Source organism: Haliaeetus albicilla, chromosome 18, assembly GCF_947461875.1.
Source record: "Haliaeetus albicilla chromosome 18, bHalAlb1.1, whole genome shotgun sequence".
Lineage (NCBI taxonomy): Eukaryota > Metazoa > Chordata > Aves > Accipitriformes > Accipitridae > Haliaeetus > Haliaeetus albicilla.
This window is the reverse complement of record NC_091500.1, coordinates 23,166,302-23,183,687: the sequence shown is the minus strand read 5'-3', so window position 1 is coordinate 23,183,687 and position 17,386 is coordinate 23,166,302. Positions and strand designations below refer to the sequence as shown.

General features: G+C 37.8%; 1 protein-coding gene across 3 annotated transcripts in view; it reads right to left on the bottom strand.

The window, feature by feature from the left end:
• Nucleotides 1-17,386, bottom strand: part of MYOM2 (myomesin 2) — a 79,717-nt gene that overhangs the window by 38,220 nt on the left and 24,111 nt on the right. For all 3 annotated transcript variants that reach the window (XM_069805924.1, XM_069805927.1, XM_069805926.1), the window contains 7 exons: nucleotides 14,825-14,986; nucleotides 12,776-12,917; nucleotides 10,969-11,168; nucleotides 9,739-9,792; nucleotides 7,032-7,159; nucleotides 3,992-4,175; nucleotides 451-625 (listed from right to left, as the gene is read on the bottom strand). In XM_069805924.1, coding sequence (XP_069662025.1) covers nucleotides 451-625; nucleotides 3,992-4,175; nucleotides 7,032-7,159; nucleotides 9,739-9,792; nucleotides 10,969-11,168; nucleotides 12,776-12,917; nucleotides 14,825-14,986 — 1,045 coding nt within the window. The remainder of the gene's footprint in view (nucleotides 1-450; nucleotides 626-3,991; nucleotides 4,176-7,031; nucleotides 7,160-9,738; nucleotides 9,793-10,968; nucleotides 11,169-12,775; nucleotides 12,918-14,824; nucleotides 14,987-17,386) is intronic.

Genomic DNA, 17,386 nt, shown 5'->3' with positions numbered 1-17,386 from the left:
CGTGGCCTGACCTTTTGCCCTGATGTCCAGGGACTATGGGAAAGCTTCTGAGTTCCTTCTCCTTCTCATACTCTTCCTCATGTGCATCAGGTCTGTTTACCCCATAACATAATTCAGACTTTAGGAAAGGCATTTATTTTATGTTTACTCATGTCCAAGACTTACAGAATCATGTCTCTAGAACCTGCTTTTATAACTCAAAGTCATGGAACAGCCAAAAGACTCTTCTCTCTGGAGAGAAAAAAAAAAAGGGGGGGGGGGGGGCGGGACAGGCAGCAAAAGTCTGTCCTGCAATCTGAAAAGCTTAGCTCTGAGAGTCTGCAGGCTGTTTTTCTTCACATTCATTCAACATTCACCTTCCATGATAACACCATTGCTCAGCATGTAAATTGGCTTAGAACTATCCTACAGTTTTCAAACCTCCCCAAAATACAGAAGTATTGTCAATACCTGTTGTATTTAATAGGTTTATGGTTACTCGGTTCCCAGTGATTTGATCCCACCACAGAATAGTCAATGTAGTAGCCATATAAATCCTCTTCATGTTTTGGTTTTTCCCATTGAACTACAACTGATGTTTTGGTATTCCTTGTGGCCACTACCTGACCAGGTGTAGATGGAACGACTAAGAAAAAGAAAGAAAACGTATACTATTATGAAATACGCAAAAATAAAAGTAAGCTGAGGTAGATGCAACACTGTATACTTTTATCGTACTTAATCACTACCGCTGTGAGTTATCCTACCATGTTAATATTGCTATATGACATATATTTTAGTATATTTGTTTCACTATAAGTCTGGATACTTCTATATATGTGTGTACAAATATATTCATTTTTCTATTTGTTTACTTAGAGTAAACTTACTCCAAGCTATGAGGGTCCATACTTGTCTGATTTTATATAGGTTTTCTGAGGAGTGAGTTATAGGAGAACATATTTTCAAGTATCAGTGTGGATAAAGGCACACAGATATGAAAATGTTCTCTCTCAGAAGTTCTCTCTTGACTGTTCTCTCTCAAATAAGAGGTTTATGTATAGCTTATGTCCCTGTAGTAGTACTGCATCAGTAGGAAATGCACATAAACTCTAGAGGTATGATATAATGAGTATTAAGAAATAGTGCCTTCCAGTCAACTAACGGCAACCCCAATTCAGAAAAGGCCAGCTTTTCAGGACAACTTTAAGCATATGTTTGAATGCTGAGTGTTTAGCCAAACTTAGCTAGATGGATTTCACAGAAGCATAGGAACATTGGTTGGAAAGGATGTCTGGGGATTACCTAGCCCAACCTATTGCTGAGAGTGGGATTATCACCAACACTAAACTGGATTGTTAGTCACATTTTTTTCTGAGTCTTGAAAACTTCTGACAATGGAGATTTCACAGATTCCTTGAACAACCTCTTTCAGCATTGCACTCTTGCACCTTTTTCACTAAGAGAGTATGTCCAACCTGAATTTGCTAAGCTATAACTTATGGCTGTTGCCTCTTTTTTTTTTTCATCTGGCATTGCTGAGAGCAGTTCAGCACCATCCTCTTTGTAAGTCACCAAACAAAACAAGCCCAGCTACCTTCACCTCTCTTCACTGGTCACAACCTTTAGGCCCCTGGCCATCTTGGTTGCCACCCAGAGGACCTCTCCAGTTCCTCTACATCCATCCCTCTAGACTAAGGGAGCCAGAATTGGAACCAATAGTCCAGGATAACCTCAGCAGCATCAAGCAGAAGTGGATAAAGCTTCCTTCAATCTGTTGACTACAGTTCTCCCAAGGTAGCATAGTATGCAGTTCACTTTACATGCAATGAAAGTTCACTGTTGGTTTATATTGGTCTAAATACCCTGAATGTGCATAAATAAAACCAGAAACATCACGATGTAAACAGAAAAAAAATCTTAGTAAGGGCCAACACACAGTCTGTACACTATAAAATTTCTATCTGAGCTTTCACAATGTAAGGAACTAAGGCAGTGTCTCAGCCTTTCACGGTAGGTTAAGAGAGGCATCCAGCATTTGCCTGTTGAAGGTGTTTTAGCTTCCTCAGACTGATATGCTTTGGGGAACTACAAGCAGCATATAACAAAAGAAAGGCAGCATTTTTTTCACTTAGTCTTTCAATCTCAAAATAAAAAATAATACTTATACACTATTGTACTTTATGCAGTAAGTCTGTAAGATCAAATGGGTTCAGTTTGAGGTAAAGGTACCTATATTTAGGACTTTATGTGTAACTGTATACAAGTGCATGTTCTATAAGCTGCACTTATAGTCAAAGAGCTAGGGCTTAATTCAGTTACCCAAACAAATTCATTTAGGGCCATTTTAAAGTGTTTGAGACTTCTTCAAGGAGCTGCCAGATATGACTCAGGAGATACTGAATACCTGCACCCCTCTGAAGTGGCAAACTGGAAGTATTTGAAAAGGTACTAGATGTCTGCTTGGCCAATTAAACTGAGCCTCTGTTCAGTGGTTGGTAGAGTCCTGAAAATGATTCATCTCACCCCAATGTAGACACTCCATAGCTGCGTGCCATGGGGCAACTTAGGGCAACATCAGCCAATTTATCCTCCAGGCTCCAGTTGCTGCAGTGAGAGCAGAGACATCTACAGCATCTGTAGATGCCTACATGGAAACACCTAAATTTAGACGTTAATCTCAAACTGAATACTTTTTTACCACTCAATTCAATTGCATAATATTAAGTGTCATTTTGGATGGCCTAGGATACCGCATCCATCCTTAGTTTCTGCTCAAGAGAGAAAGTTACCCATAATTCCTGTGTAATGACTGCCATCCCCATGAAGTTGTCTCAGCTACCCTCAGGAATGTCAAATGGCACTACATGCAGGCAACTAAAAGGAGCCATGTGTGTCTGATGTATTATAGCTCAGGTGGTAAACTCCATCTCTGAAAATACTCCTGCAGTTTCTCTTTAAAATAGCATCTTCTGCTTTCTGCTTTCAGCTATAGCTATGATTTATTCAGAACGTCTTGTGTTAACCCCTGAGGGATAGCCTATTTTCTGTACTAAGTGAAATAAATGGAGTATTTTTCTTCCCTACCTTGGGGAATGTTGAATAGTTTAAATAATTTATATGCATTAATGAGACATCAAATCAAGAATACATAAATACAAAAGATGTTTTTATTTCATCATGAATAGTTACAGATCAAGCTAAAGGTGATGGATTATATTTTTTAAAATTATGGGAAACATTATGAAGGCTATATCTATCAACATTTAGTGAACTATGGTATATCAGATACTGTAAATATTTCTTATATTTGTAGCTAGCAAGTGTACTTGTAAGATATGTGCTCTTAAAGTGACAGCTGTCAATACACGGGACTGTTATATCTGACCTCTGTAAAACTGCAAGAACAAATCAAATATTTGAGCAACAAGATGAATAACCACTCCCTAAATTTTCACTTGTGTTTTTGAATGTGGCCCCAAGATAAACACTTCATTTTCATTTGGAAAGTCACCACTGAATATGTAGATGTATCTTCCCCTATCCTTCCTGCATGCCACAGGAATTCTACACCAGCAGTAATTTGCAACTTAGAATACTAAGAAAGAAATGAAAGGCTACCTTATCTAGCTGAAAGTGTAGGGAATTAGGTAGTATATAATTACCTGAGCCAGACAATATAATTATCTAAGTTAGCAATTAACCTGTATTATCCTATTTTTTGACAAGTCACATTAATAGAGCACTCTTGAAGAATTAATAACTAAACTTAATTTAACTTTTTAACAATTATTGGTCTCAGCAAGGAGACTTGTGATCATTAGGAAAATTTTGGAATGTTTCTAAAATTTAACATCTTGGTCTTTTTGAAATCCTTCGCAGTATTGAACACAAATTGATCCAATTACTATTACTGGATTTATACTAATCTAATTATAATGAGAGTTGTCTATTTCCATTTCATAAAATATCAATTGTATTTCACATTAATGCCTTACAGTTAATGCCTTACCAACGGTATCTTGTGGTTCAATAGGTTTTGTGATTTCAGATGGATCACTGACGCCATGCTTGTTTGCTGACAAGACTCGAAAAACATACGATTTTCCTTCTGCAAGGTCAAACACTGCATAGCGAGGAGATTTTACTGCAACCTGTGCATTGACTCTTTGCCAGCTTCCACTGCCAACCATGGACTACAGGAAAAAAAAAAAAAAGCTGTGAATCACTTCTGTTAACTGTCAAAAAATGAACATATTGCTTATTGCATCCTGTCATGAATTTATTTAAGAGCTATAAGAGAAGGATCACTCTCAAATGCCTCTCTTTAACATATGCAAATTCGCATTGCTCATGCATTCCATTACTCTACAAAAATGTCTGAATACCTCACTGTCTCCCTGCCTGTCTAGACTTCAATATATGCACACTTGCACATACAGCTAGCCTTCAGCTAGGGCCACGACTGTCAACTGTGATTGGTCCCTAAAGAATTACTCTCTTGTCCTGCAAAACTCACTTGAACACCCAAAGGTTCGCTATAAAGCAAGCAAGTCCTAATCCAAATTCTGCAGAAAGGTAGGGAGGGGGATGTTACTTTACTCACTACTTTATAATTACTTATTCTGCTGAGTAAGGTCATGTCCCTAAAAGCATTCATCGAATGAAATAATTACTTTTGAATAGTCTCAGTGCAGCAGATGAGCTAATCATCACCACAACTGCACATGGAAGAGAGCCAGCCAACCAGCACTCTGAGAGAAGTCTGCTGTCCATTAGGTTCCCCAGATAAACTGTTGACCCAAAACAAAAATTAGTCATGGAATCTTTCAGCAGTTTTAGGAAAACCCAAGTGCCCAGTAAATAGCCTAAATAAAATTTCCTTCAAGCACAGAAAGGTGCATACAAGTTAAATGTTTACAAAATTTTGGAACAGAAAGTCTGGGAACAAAACCTGATAGACTGTGAACTTCTCAGAGGAGGAACAGTGTTTCATGGGTGCTTGGAAACTACCTTGTATATAACGAGGTCTACTATAGATAAATAATAAAAATGTAAACAGCTGGCGCCCATATATCAAAATCTTTTTCATAGATACTGAACCCACCTAGTGTTTTCAACAGAAAGAAGAAACATAACATCTATTTTCTTAATAATAAAAAGATGGACAATATGAAATAAACATTATTTTGCCATATATTTTACTTTTGGGCATGAAAAACATTAATTGTTGCATTTCTTTTTCTCAGAGGAAAGAATCAAAATCACATTTTAGTCTGTAGTTTGATTTGATTTATCTGTTAATTATTTTGAGGGAACATTGCTATACAGCATACTCGTTTCTGTTTTATATTTCTTGAAGCGTTAAAAATACATTTTTATTCTTCAGGACTGAGTCTTCTTTATTTGAAATAAATTAATTAGAAATTCTGCTTTTCCAAATTAACAGGTAACTGTGGAAAGCAAAAAACAAACATTCACCTATGAACTGACTGAGCTATTCATATATATAAGTTATTTATATGCAAAAAGATTTTAGATTCAGGTATTAATTAGTATAATGAACATTTTTTTCTAATAATAGCCTTTTAGTCCTCATTCTCACTTTCCCTCAGTAAGTCTGGCATTTAATTAAGGCTTGTTTGTTCATCATTGCCATTGCTCTATACTGTTTCTGGAGCTGTATAAAGGTATTTCCATTAAACAAGCAGATACATATATTTTCCAATTCATACGTAGAATGAAATTCAACTAACCAAGTGTAGAAAAGGAAAACATGCTGGTTTATTGCATAGAAAAAAAACCTAGATACTTATTTCTATAGAAATTTTCATTACGTCTTTTGAATGTGAAAGGCAAAGTGGGAGAAATCATGGACATGCTTGCTGGAAAATTTAACTAGTGACTGGACTTCACTTTACACCTATTGGTTCAACATCCAGCAGTCAATGGATGATGAAGAATGTAGAGATGGGCTATAAAGGTGTTTTGAAGTGGAGATTTTGATGGGACTGAGAAGGAAAAGACAAAATGGGGGCTGTGAAAAGAGGAGTGATGTGAACAGAATGATTGGCTGGGAAATGAGCTTTGGAGGAATGTGCTGAACAGATGTGAGAAGAAAAAAAATTGCATGGTAAGGGCCTGAGAAAAGGCTGTCACAATATTCAAGATGCAAATTGAATGTGTGGCAGTTTTATGGACAGTTTTAGTGTTTGTGGATCGTTAAGAGAGGGGCATATGCTAGAGGCATAATTCATAAAAACTAAGTATAGCTTTGCATGTAAGAGTTTTAGAGGTCAGGTATGTGGCCAATTTACCTACCAGGGAAACTTCGTAGCAAGGAGGAAAGATTATGACCTCTGGCTGTAATCCAACACACTTAATTTAGAAACCTGGCTCCAGGACAGATCTATCTAAATCTTAGTAGCCTAGATGGGAGAAGAACAAACCGCTCCCACTGTGATGACTGAAGTCCCCTGTCAAGTCAAAGGGAAGAGAAAGGCAGCCATGAAGACTACCAGGGAGCAGTGAACCTGAGATAGGCATGTGCTTCTCCGCTGACCTTACAGGGAATAAATTGGAAATGTCAGGGTATAGCAGAGGGTGCTGTAAGCCTGCGAAAAGGAAAGTGAGGATGAAATTATGAGTCACTGTTTATTCCTTGCTCTACCACAGGACAACCAGAAACGTGCCTTTAACACAGGCAGAGTGCAAACTTCCAGTCTTGCCTGTAGGATTGTGAAATCTTAAGATGGTTCTTTTCCATTAAACCGCTACCTTACACGTGTAGTTTTGTTCTCATTTTAGACAGTGGTAAGCAAATAGCACAGGGGCATCCTTTTCCCTGGACCTTGAATTTCAATGCTCATTAAACCATGTAATAAGACATTTGATTGTCCATGATTCTCTAATACCCCATTACCAAATCCTGCGAGACCACAAAAAGTGTTAGATTTAGTGTTCATTCTGTAGTTCTAAAAATGAATTGAATGTAGTTGCACTCAGCAATGAAACACCTTACAGCTGAATGCCACTGAATGCCAGGACGGTACCTTCTCAATGAAATACGTCAGTGGCTCCCTGCCACGGGGAACAGGTGGATCCCAGCTGAGTACAACATATGTTTTGCTGATTTCTGAAGCATGTACATTGGTGGGAGGGCCTGGAATCTGAATATCGCCTAGAAGAGTAATAAACGTAGTGAGTGTTAAACAGCAGATTAACTCCTGGGTCAGCACTCATGCTACAGCTCATCTTTCTGAACTCCAACCCTGCAGTGCAATGCTCAGCTATTAGGGGCTACAATATCATCCATGCAGTTCACTTGCTCACTTCAATTAAATTTTGAGAAATAAAGCATCAGTATTAAAAGCTAGTTATTTACTTTTTCAGTAAAAGTTAAATATGCCTCCTGAAAACCTGTGCATTTGTCACACCTTTTTGATTCGATCACATTTGAATTACTTCTATCTGCTGGGCAGGATGCCTTGGAAAAAAACTACTCACCATATGCAAACAAGAGATATTTTTTGATCAAAGACAGAAGTCTAAAGAGTTATTACCAGAAATTAGACTAGAAGAAGATATCTGGAAGGGAAATATAGTAAGGAGAAAAGCAGCTTAAAACAAAGTGAAAAGCAGAATAAGAAGCAGAACTTATCAGCAATGTAACCTGTAATGTGATGGTATTACCAGCCGTATAGTCTAAAGCACTTCTAAAAACTGTGGATCAGAGACATAAAACTATGTCACCAGCCCTCTGGTGACTCCACCAGTTGGTGTGGCCTGATCAAACCCCTCTCCCCACTCACTCTGCAGGGTTATCAGGCACATGAGGCAGGACCAGTGTACCCTGGGCCAGGCTGGAGGAATTCATTGTGGCCCTCTGTGGTCACGTTCACACACCGCAGTGTGAGAAGAAGCCAGTTTTGCTATCAGAGGAATTACAATGGTGTAAAACAGCACTAGATAGGAGAGGCTCAGACCTATGATGGACCACTTCAGGCACAGCTACACAGCCCTGAAGAAGGTTCTTCTTGGTAATAGGTCAGAAATAGCAACTTGGAAGATACCTACAAATATTTTATTTTTATGGCTTGCAATAAAGAAAGCAAAAAGTTTTGTTCTTTTAAGGTACATTTTGCCACTTCTCAGGCTAGCAAGGATCATTTATCTTCTAAATGCTCAGGATTTGACATTAAAAAAGAGAAAAATGTTTCAATAATAATCTGTAAATCATGGAAGTGATGTTTTAACAGTTTATAAACATCTGTAGAACCAACCAGGCTCAAAATGTACACTGAAGTTATTTCATTGTACACATTTCCCAATCAAAACCAGACTTTTTTTAAAGCAAACTGACATATCCACAGAAAATTTATGTTCTCTCAATGTTCTCTCTATTTGATTTCCTACAAATATACTTTTTCTTTAATAAAGGCACATGAATCAACTAAGTTTAAGAGAAAATTGCTGACATAGTCAAGAAAATTACAATAATCCTTCACAGCATAATGCATAAAGTCAAAAGGTTTCCAATTGGTTTCACATAACTAAATCTCAACATGTTTTCTTACATCCTTGAAAACCCCAAAGCTGATGTAATTTGTAATGATATAACATGATGGTACAGCCTACTCTCCCAGAATGGAAGGTCATCTGGCACTAAAAAGGAAATCCATTTGTGATCTATGAGATCACTTTTTCAGAAATGGTCTCCAATCTTGCAGATTAAAGTAATGATCTATATAAAAAATGGTATTTGGATATTCATACTCCTTTATTAAATATGCATATTCATGTAACAGAAATCCAAATACCATTTTTCATGCTTATGCCAGTGGCCATTTAATGCCTCTAATCATTCTCAGACAATCTTGAGAGCAGGAGTATGTTCTGTGAAGCCAAACAAGGCAAATGTATTCTGATCCTATAATACACATATCAATTCATTTAGGGTACCATTGTAAAAATAGAGAAACTTCATCTGTCCTGCCCATGCACTGGGGAAACCATTTAATGTCTGATTTTCCCTCAAACTACACCTGTTCTCATGAAGAGAGTGAGAGTTACAGCTTATAACCTTTGGTGGAAGAGAGTAGACAGAAAATTGTTTTACTACTAAATATTTTTGACATTTTAAGTGAAAAGAAGATCATTATCCAAGCCTAAAAAAAAAATAAAAATCTACACATACAGAAACAACCAAAGACAGAAGAAATTCAGGCTTTATCTCAAAAGTTGTCAGTAATCTCTCCAGTTCTCCTGAGGAAAAGCAATATTTAGTGTATAAACTTAACCTTAAGAATAATCTCTCTATTCAGATAGATATATTAATTAAAGAATTGGGATGGATTGAATAAGTTTTTATGAAAATGGAAATAACTTGCTCATATCGTCTAATTCAGTCTAAAAAAAGCTGTATTTATTCCTCCCAGAAGGACAGGAGGAAGGGAAATGTGGGCAATCAAATGCAATGTTCAGCTGTTTAAACTCAGCTTAGAACTAGCCAAAGCAAAAAGTTGAGGAGATGCTGTCAGTACATAATGAAAGTAGTGCTGTTGAGAGGGTGTTGTTCTCTGTCCTTCAGACCACACCTTTCATTTGTGTTCTCTCAGCCTTGCAAGCCAGAATATCTCTATTTATTATTACAAAAAGTTTACTCACTAGGTGGATTTCTTTTCAAGCTATGTTTCTAATTATAATGCTAGATTCCTGGACTATAAACAGATGGACTGAAATCATAGAAATGCTACATACCTTCAAGGTCATCCTTACTGAGAATAATCTTTCGCCCTTCATCCACATGAATAGCTGTTAATCAAAATATTCAATTAATTTCTTGAACCAGTTTAATGTATTTACAAACTTTGCAAATTATTGTTCATCACCTGTTCAAAAGCCCGTATACTTCCATTTCTATAACTCTTTTATTAAATCTTTCCCCAGATGGAGTCAACACAGTCATACACTAGTTCATTCACTTTCATAGGAAAACAGAGCGTGATAAGACAGTACTATTTAAAGATGTGCTAAAAAGCAGGAATCATAGTCACAGCAGATGGATTCAATTCTGTGGCAGATTAGTAAACAATTGTATCATGAACTGGCCTTTTGTTATAGGAATTAATCATAAAGCTAATGGAAACACAGCATATTCAACTCGGACTTTACAAGCAACATTGGGGCAGTGCTCTGCAGTCTTCATAATGAGTTTAATTCCCCTCTGAGTAAAAGGAGCACATAAACCAGAAGATGTGCAAGTACACGATATATGGAATCTGTACAGGGGTTTAGGACAAGGCTAAATCAATAAAACTACTCCCCAGAGCAAGCCAGCTTACTCTTTTAATGGAGAAACTCTCATAAGGCTTCTTTGCAGTCTGCAGTGGCCTTGAGCACAAGACCAGCTTTCAGAAAGAACTTGTTCATTAAATAGATTGACTTTTTCCACCTGCCAGAAAAGCCATAATATCAGAGACCCCCCGACCTGTAGCATAGGGGCTTTGTGCCAGTACTGGTGCTTCACTGAGGAAAAAAGATGCGGATAAATACAACAGTCTATGAGCCAGTGAATTTGCATGACAATTTTTACTTTTTCTTTAACTAAAACAGACATATTCAATAGCTTTTTCAGAAGTTACTACCAGCAAATGTAGACGTTTATGATGATCTGAGGGCCTATCTCCCAATACAAATGATACAAGCTTCCAGGGCATAGCTTTTTTGAAAATATTGCTCCTTGTGATAATGAGTGTCCATATTTAAAGCTAAGCAAAACCAGCCAGAATTGAGACGGAGTCCCAAGGTCCTGCCAAGTTGTCTGTATGGACTTTGCCATTCCAGCTACATTCCCCACCATGAAATTAGTGAGATATTCAATCAAAGGAAGAAATAAACTCGGGTCCTTAGGTTAACTAAGCAAACAGAAACTTAAAAAAAAAAAAAAATTCAAATATTCAACATCTGTTTCAACCTTGCATAACCTACTTTGTGTTCTCTCCAGGTCAACAGGGTCAAGAGCTGCAACGGGTTCAGAGACTCGAGAAGGCCTGCTAATGCCAGCACTGTTCACTGCTCTCACACGGAATATGTAAGACCGTCCTTCCTGAAGACCAGTCACAGGATACTTGCAGATTTTTACAGGAGCGTCATTGCACTGGACCCAGTTTTCCAAACCTACTTCACATCTTGGAGTAGCAGAAGACAGCATTTATCAGTATCATCCCACAATAAATATATACGATCCTACACACACCAAGTCAGAATCACAGAAGTCATCCTCACTAAGTTTAGGAACTAAACCATACACCTTTTAATGAAAATCACACACTTTATACACTCTTTCCTCTGATCAGACGACCAATTCCCACCTTGCTCATATTTATTCATAATGTAATTGCAAAGGTCATTTTTCTTGCATGGTTTTTGGCCTTTCCAACTCTCTGTTCCACTTCCATTTGGTTCTCTTCCTTGTCATATAAAGAACAAGTTATTCACTTTTATTTTTAACACACATCTCCACAGAACATGCTGAAATTGCAACATTCACCTAATCTTTTCCATCTCTTTCTTGTCATATTTTTAAGCAAGCATCTTTGTGTGTTTCCCTCCAACAATGGTTGTGCCACAGAGTGTAGAAGTCATCAAGAAGCAGAGTCATGACCTCATACTGGCTCCTTTGTATGTATATATCTGTTTTGTGTCCTACTATGATAAACTTTAGTGGGGAAGACTGCCTTTTGACCTGACAGTATCAGGAAAAACAGGGTCATGATCAAGGGCTCCTTGGCACTGCAGTAATCCAAGCAAAATGTCAAAAGGCACAGCTGACTAGATTATACACAAAATAGGTGAAATACTCCCATGATCTATGCACTGTGCAAATTGGATATAAATGGTAGAGTCCCCAGGGCTTAAGTTAAATTTCCTCATACTGACTGCCATTCACAAGTCAACATTTTCCAGCAATTCCCAGACAGTTGTCACTGAACTCAACCAAATTACAGGATAGCAAATAGCAATGAGCTGCAAATGTTGCTTTTAAGTGTAGAGCAGTATACATTATGAGATAATTTCAGTAATGTTTCTGCTGACTGACAGTTTCAGACACTAAGGATCAGATGTTCTGCTCTGGCTACAAGGGGCAAGCATGCACTTCAGTGGAAGAGACATGCAAAACAGCACTTGGATCCCCTGTTCCCCAGCTGCCTGCACTGAGCTGAAACCCCAAAGTGCAAAGCAGACTGGAGGAGAGAGGACTGCCATTCTGATTTAAACTACCAGCTCCTGGGAGCCCATGCCTTGAGCTCCTGGTGTACCACAGTTAAGGCAGAAATAAAAAGATAATGTAATAACTCCAAGATTTCAGCTTTTGCAGTATACAGATTAAAGAGACTAAATCTAATTCAAGATGCCCATGGATTCTGGCTTCTATAAATTAAATATTGCCAGGGCTCATTCTCTGATTTGGCCACATCCATACTATTGAACACTTTTAGTGTCTGATAAAATGTGGCTGCCTGCAAATGATTACTGGGAATGGCCCCTAGCCCTTGCTAACTCCCAGACTGTGGCCAGAATTGCCTGGGAAGGCACTAGATCGTCTGGGCTAAAAGTTTGCCAGGGAACAATCTAGTAATTTAATGCAATAGGCAACCGAGTTCCAGTGCCACGGGCCTGTAAAAATATATCTAAAGAACCCACGTATTGAAGAATATAATGCCAATTTTTTTTCTTCAGTATATATATGTTTTTGACAATGAACAAAATTTTTAAAATCCCAATGTTTACATACTTGTCAACAAAATATCCAATGACTGGGCTCTCACTGGTTGTATTTGGTGGTTTCCAGGTAACAATAACATAGTCTCTGTTAGCATCATGGCATTTAACATCCATCGGTGCCCCTGGTGCTCCTGCGATCAATGCATCAGCATCTGGGCCACAAACAAAAATAAATCAGTTTTGACCCTGACTCCTCTGAAATCTATCACAAAGACAAATGGGAAGATTTCCAGTTCACTGTGCTATTTGTTTATATGAATGGGAGCCCAAAGATTTCATTACATGCTAATTCACTGCACTAACGAATAGGCCCACAGTGTCTATATCTCCACATAGGTAAAAATGCTCAGGGACTTTTTTGAGGACAGAAAAGCAGTTTAGGCATCAAACACCTATTACTTTTCATGAGAATTAAAAGACTAACTACCCCATGTGTTTTTGATGCTCTTTCCTACCGAAAGCTGTGGGTTACTGATCAGACCAAGGTAGTCAATAAAGAAAATGTAGCTGAGGAAAATAAATCTCTTAAGGAATAAAAAATCTGCAAAGTCCTGGTACATTTCTAAGCCTACTTTTTATTTATAGTCTTACAATAACAACAGGCATATGTAATCAATGTTCCACCATTAAGATACCCTTACATGGCTTCATTTGGGGAGGTGTTGACTGATGTGGACCCACAACTCCTAAGGAAGTCTTCTAACATGTGAAGTTCCCTCCCTCTTTCTATAACACAAAAACACCCTGTGTATAGTCTAAATTTATAGAGTCTAATCACAGTCAGTTGTGAGGTGGCTGGTGCTCAGTATCAGACCACAGCCTACATGAAGAAAAGCAAGAGGAACGCCAACAGAGGACACTAGAGACTCCAGAAGACACAGCGCAAGTCCAGGGTCCTGTGCATTCAAAGGGATCAAACATAGTATAAAATGGATAATAGAAGTACCTAAAATTGACCCACCACTACAATAAAAACTTCTGGGAAACTTATTATATAGTGGGCCTTTTTCACCTGGGTACTTTCATTCTTAGAAGGTAATTGGGAAATAGCTTTAGCAAATTGTTTCCAATGAGATCAGAGTGATAGAGTGGCTTGTTCAGGACATATTGCAAAGCTGATGAAGTCCTTGCACTAGTCCTGTGAGGAAGATGGATCTCAGCCCCCCGAAAAAACATTCATGTCCCTCCACCCCACACAAACTGTCTGGATGACACTTCTGCAAGACACGTATATTCCAATACATTTCCAAGAAGAACAAAGTTTAAAATTAATACAGCTCCAATGGCTTCAGTGGGGCTGCTCCAGTTTGCCACCATCAAGGGTGTTGTCCAATGTATTTAGGAAAGTGAAAGAACTGCTTAGCCAGAGATATTTTCACCTTTCAACAAAAAAATAAAAAAGTGAAAATTAAGTTCTGCTCACAGGTGCATGTGAAAGCTCATTCTCACTTCACTGAGAGTTGTGGATGCAAATGTAAAGGAAAATTCTGACCTTTATTCTATTACAATACATTTACCTCCTTTTATCTATGTCCCTTGTGAAAACTGTATTTCTTCAGTGAGCTAATTTCTTACTTTGCTTCTTTTCTCTGATTATTGAGATGACTGTGACTGGTATAGCGGTGGGAATATTTCTTTTGCTTTCTCCTGTGCCTCTTCCTAAGGCCAGGCACAGGATATGAGAATGCCCAGCAAGGCTCATTCCCAGTTGGCAATCACTAAAGCTAAAACCATCACAGTGAGGACTGGTAGTATGCAGAGATGTTTGTTTCCTACTGGGAAAGGAGACGGCAAAGGAACAAGCTGTTTCTTCACAAGAATGATTTCTCTGGTTCTTCAGGAAAGAAAATGTCCTCAGGAGCATGCTCCTCTTGAAGCTCCCCATTCATCTAAGGTGACTGTTTTTTCTAGCACAGACTACTATATAAATCAAATTATTATGAAATACCACAAGTATGGATTTCTTTTGTACTTCAGTTATTACATGGGATTGTTTAATAAAGCTAATCTTTCTACTACTTTTTTTAATTTCTCCTCAAGAAACAGATGAAAAGTTTACCTCTGACAAACAGGTATGCACTGTATTCGCTCACTCCACCTTTTGTAACCATCCGCAGGGTGTATAAACCTTCATCATCTTTGTTCAGATGGGTAAAGGAAAGAGCTGCCTGGCCCTCTCCAAAATACAGCTTCGTCCACTTGGAGTCCTTTATCAGCACATCTGGAAGAGAAGACCCATCAGACACATTACTATGCTGGTCAGAACAACCTACATCCTAGTACAGTTCTGTGCTAATCAGGGGCACAAGCTAACCTTTATGCCAGCTTTATTCGGAGTGACGGTGCTTTGATGCTATGAAAACTCTACAGAGAGTAAGCTGCGTCTCTCTAAACTTATTTGATCAGTGAATTTTAGAGAACATGAGGTCTCAGACTACCCTATGCAGTGCCAACAACAGAATTTCCATCACTATAATTTTTAATACACTGACCGAGAAAAATATTATCCACATTTTGAAACAATGACATGAAAACCTGCCATACCCTGTAATGAATGCAGGGTGGAACTTTGTTTCATTTTTAATAAGTTTTGCTACCCATTCAGGTCAAATGTCAGGTTACTCAATTTCTTCCTCCAACTTTCAAGACCAGATTTCAGTTTAATCTGAAGATTGCTATAAATATACACCAAATTTAAATCTTCAAGGCATGCCTGTTGAGTAGTGAATAAAATTAAATTTGAATCTCTCAGAGGTCAGAGGTGGTGACCCATGATTAATGCAAATTAATCTGATTGCTTAGTGAAACCAGAGCAAAAGAATGAGCAGGATATTTTATGCTAGCCAAGGAACTTTCTCATATCACCTTTTTTAATAATTGATTGGATTATTTTTTATTTTTAACTCCCTAAGACTTATTGCATACTAATTTATTGTAATTAATGCAGCAGAACAGTATTTAAAGGAGCTGAATATCTATAAATGTTTATTATTCTATTGCTTAAATACACTTTGGAGCAGACACTCAAACAATTGCAAAGGAATCAGTTTTCCCACCTACCAGCTGTATTGCTTAAGAAGGTATACAAAAAATGACACATATTCAGATAATAAAGCAGCTGGAAGACACACACTACTAAAACTTACAGCAGTAAATTACATAATCACCGAAGCATACAGTTGTTTTCTGAGAAGTATACAGAGTAAATTATGTCACAGTCCTTCCCATGAGGTCCTTAATCATGAGATCCTTATCTAGAATATCTGCATGTCCCCTTTCTGTCATGCATGCCACAATGGTACTGAGACTTTGTGTAGAGAGACGTGAAGTACTTTAACTGAAATCAGAAAATATCTTCACCTAGAAATTTTAACCAATACATGAGTTCTGTGGAAAATCCTGAAGAAAAAACAAAGTTGAGTGACCAGCACCTCTGAAAAGCAGGTCACTTATTTAGACTCCAAGCTTGAGTGGAATGGTAGACACTCTAGTTAGAATATACAGAAACTGTAGGGAAGCTTGTACTGTCTGTGAAGGCCAGAATCATCCATTTCCACCCTTTATGTGTACCTGGGACTGGAAACTGTGGAGGCAGTTGTCTTTAGTAAGAGCAGAAAAACTTCTCTCCTTCACACAAGGCCAAAGACCCACCAGATCTCCTAAGAAAGCAGCAGCTCTCTTTTTTAATGCAGTCTGGATGGATGACTTTCTAGATAAGCCAAGAAGAAGAGTAAATTTTGGAGGACACAAACATATTCCGAAGTTCTAATAGAGCAGGTATTCATGCACCTGCTGTCACAATAATAGTACAGTTACAGGGTCTTACTACTGCACTCAAATTCTCAGTCTATTCACGTGTTCTGCTCTGTTACTTCTCCCAGGATTTATCAAAGAACAAACCTACAGGAGACTAACCCTCCAAGGCAGTGTGACTCAAGACTCACATGCTGTTTTCAGTACATGGGATAATTTTCCTAAAACATTACTCCGCTGAAAACTCATATAAAGAGTGGAGAATTACTATATACTGAAGCTTCTTTTCATTGTGTATTTTGGTCTGCTGAAGTTTCAGCTAAATTCTGCACTCCATGATTTTTTCCTCTGAATTCAATTATTTTATTCTAGATTACAGTACAAATGGCTGCAGAATGCTGGTGCATATAGCTTTATAATGTTTATATTACATCAGAGATCAGTAACAGAAAGCTTCTATTACCAGCTGAACTCATATCCAGATTAGATATATGTTCCTGAACTATTATTTTGATTTAGTTCTTTTAGTATCTTAAATTGTTCTAAGTGGGCCCTGAATTATAGATATCATATTCATGTTTGTCAGATCCCAAACCACTTTAAAGGATTTAATTCAGTTGACTTATATGCCCCTAGGAGTTTAGGAGACATCCTCAATAAGGTTCACTCGCGTGAAGCTTATTAATGCTGGATAAAGAGATATTTCTCTTGTGTATAATTATTAGAAGTAAATCATAAGTATCCACGTATCCATCTCAGGGCTTCAGTTGTGATATTATTTGATTAACACAAACCAAAAAATTTTAGGTAAAATACAGTTTGTCTTAATGCAAGAGTAGAATTAAGTATTACCTCTCAAAAAAACCCA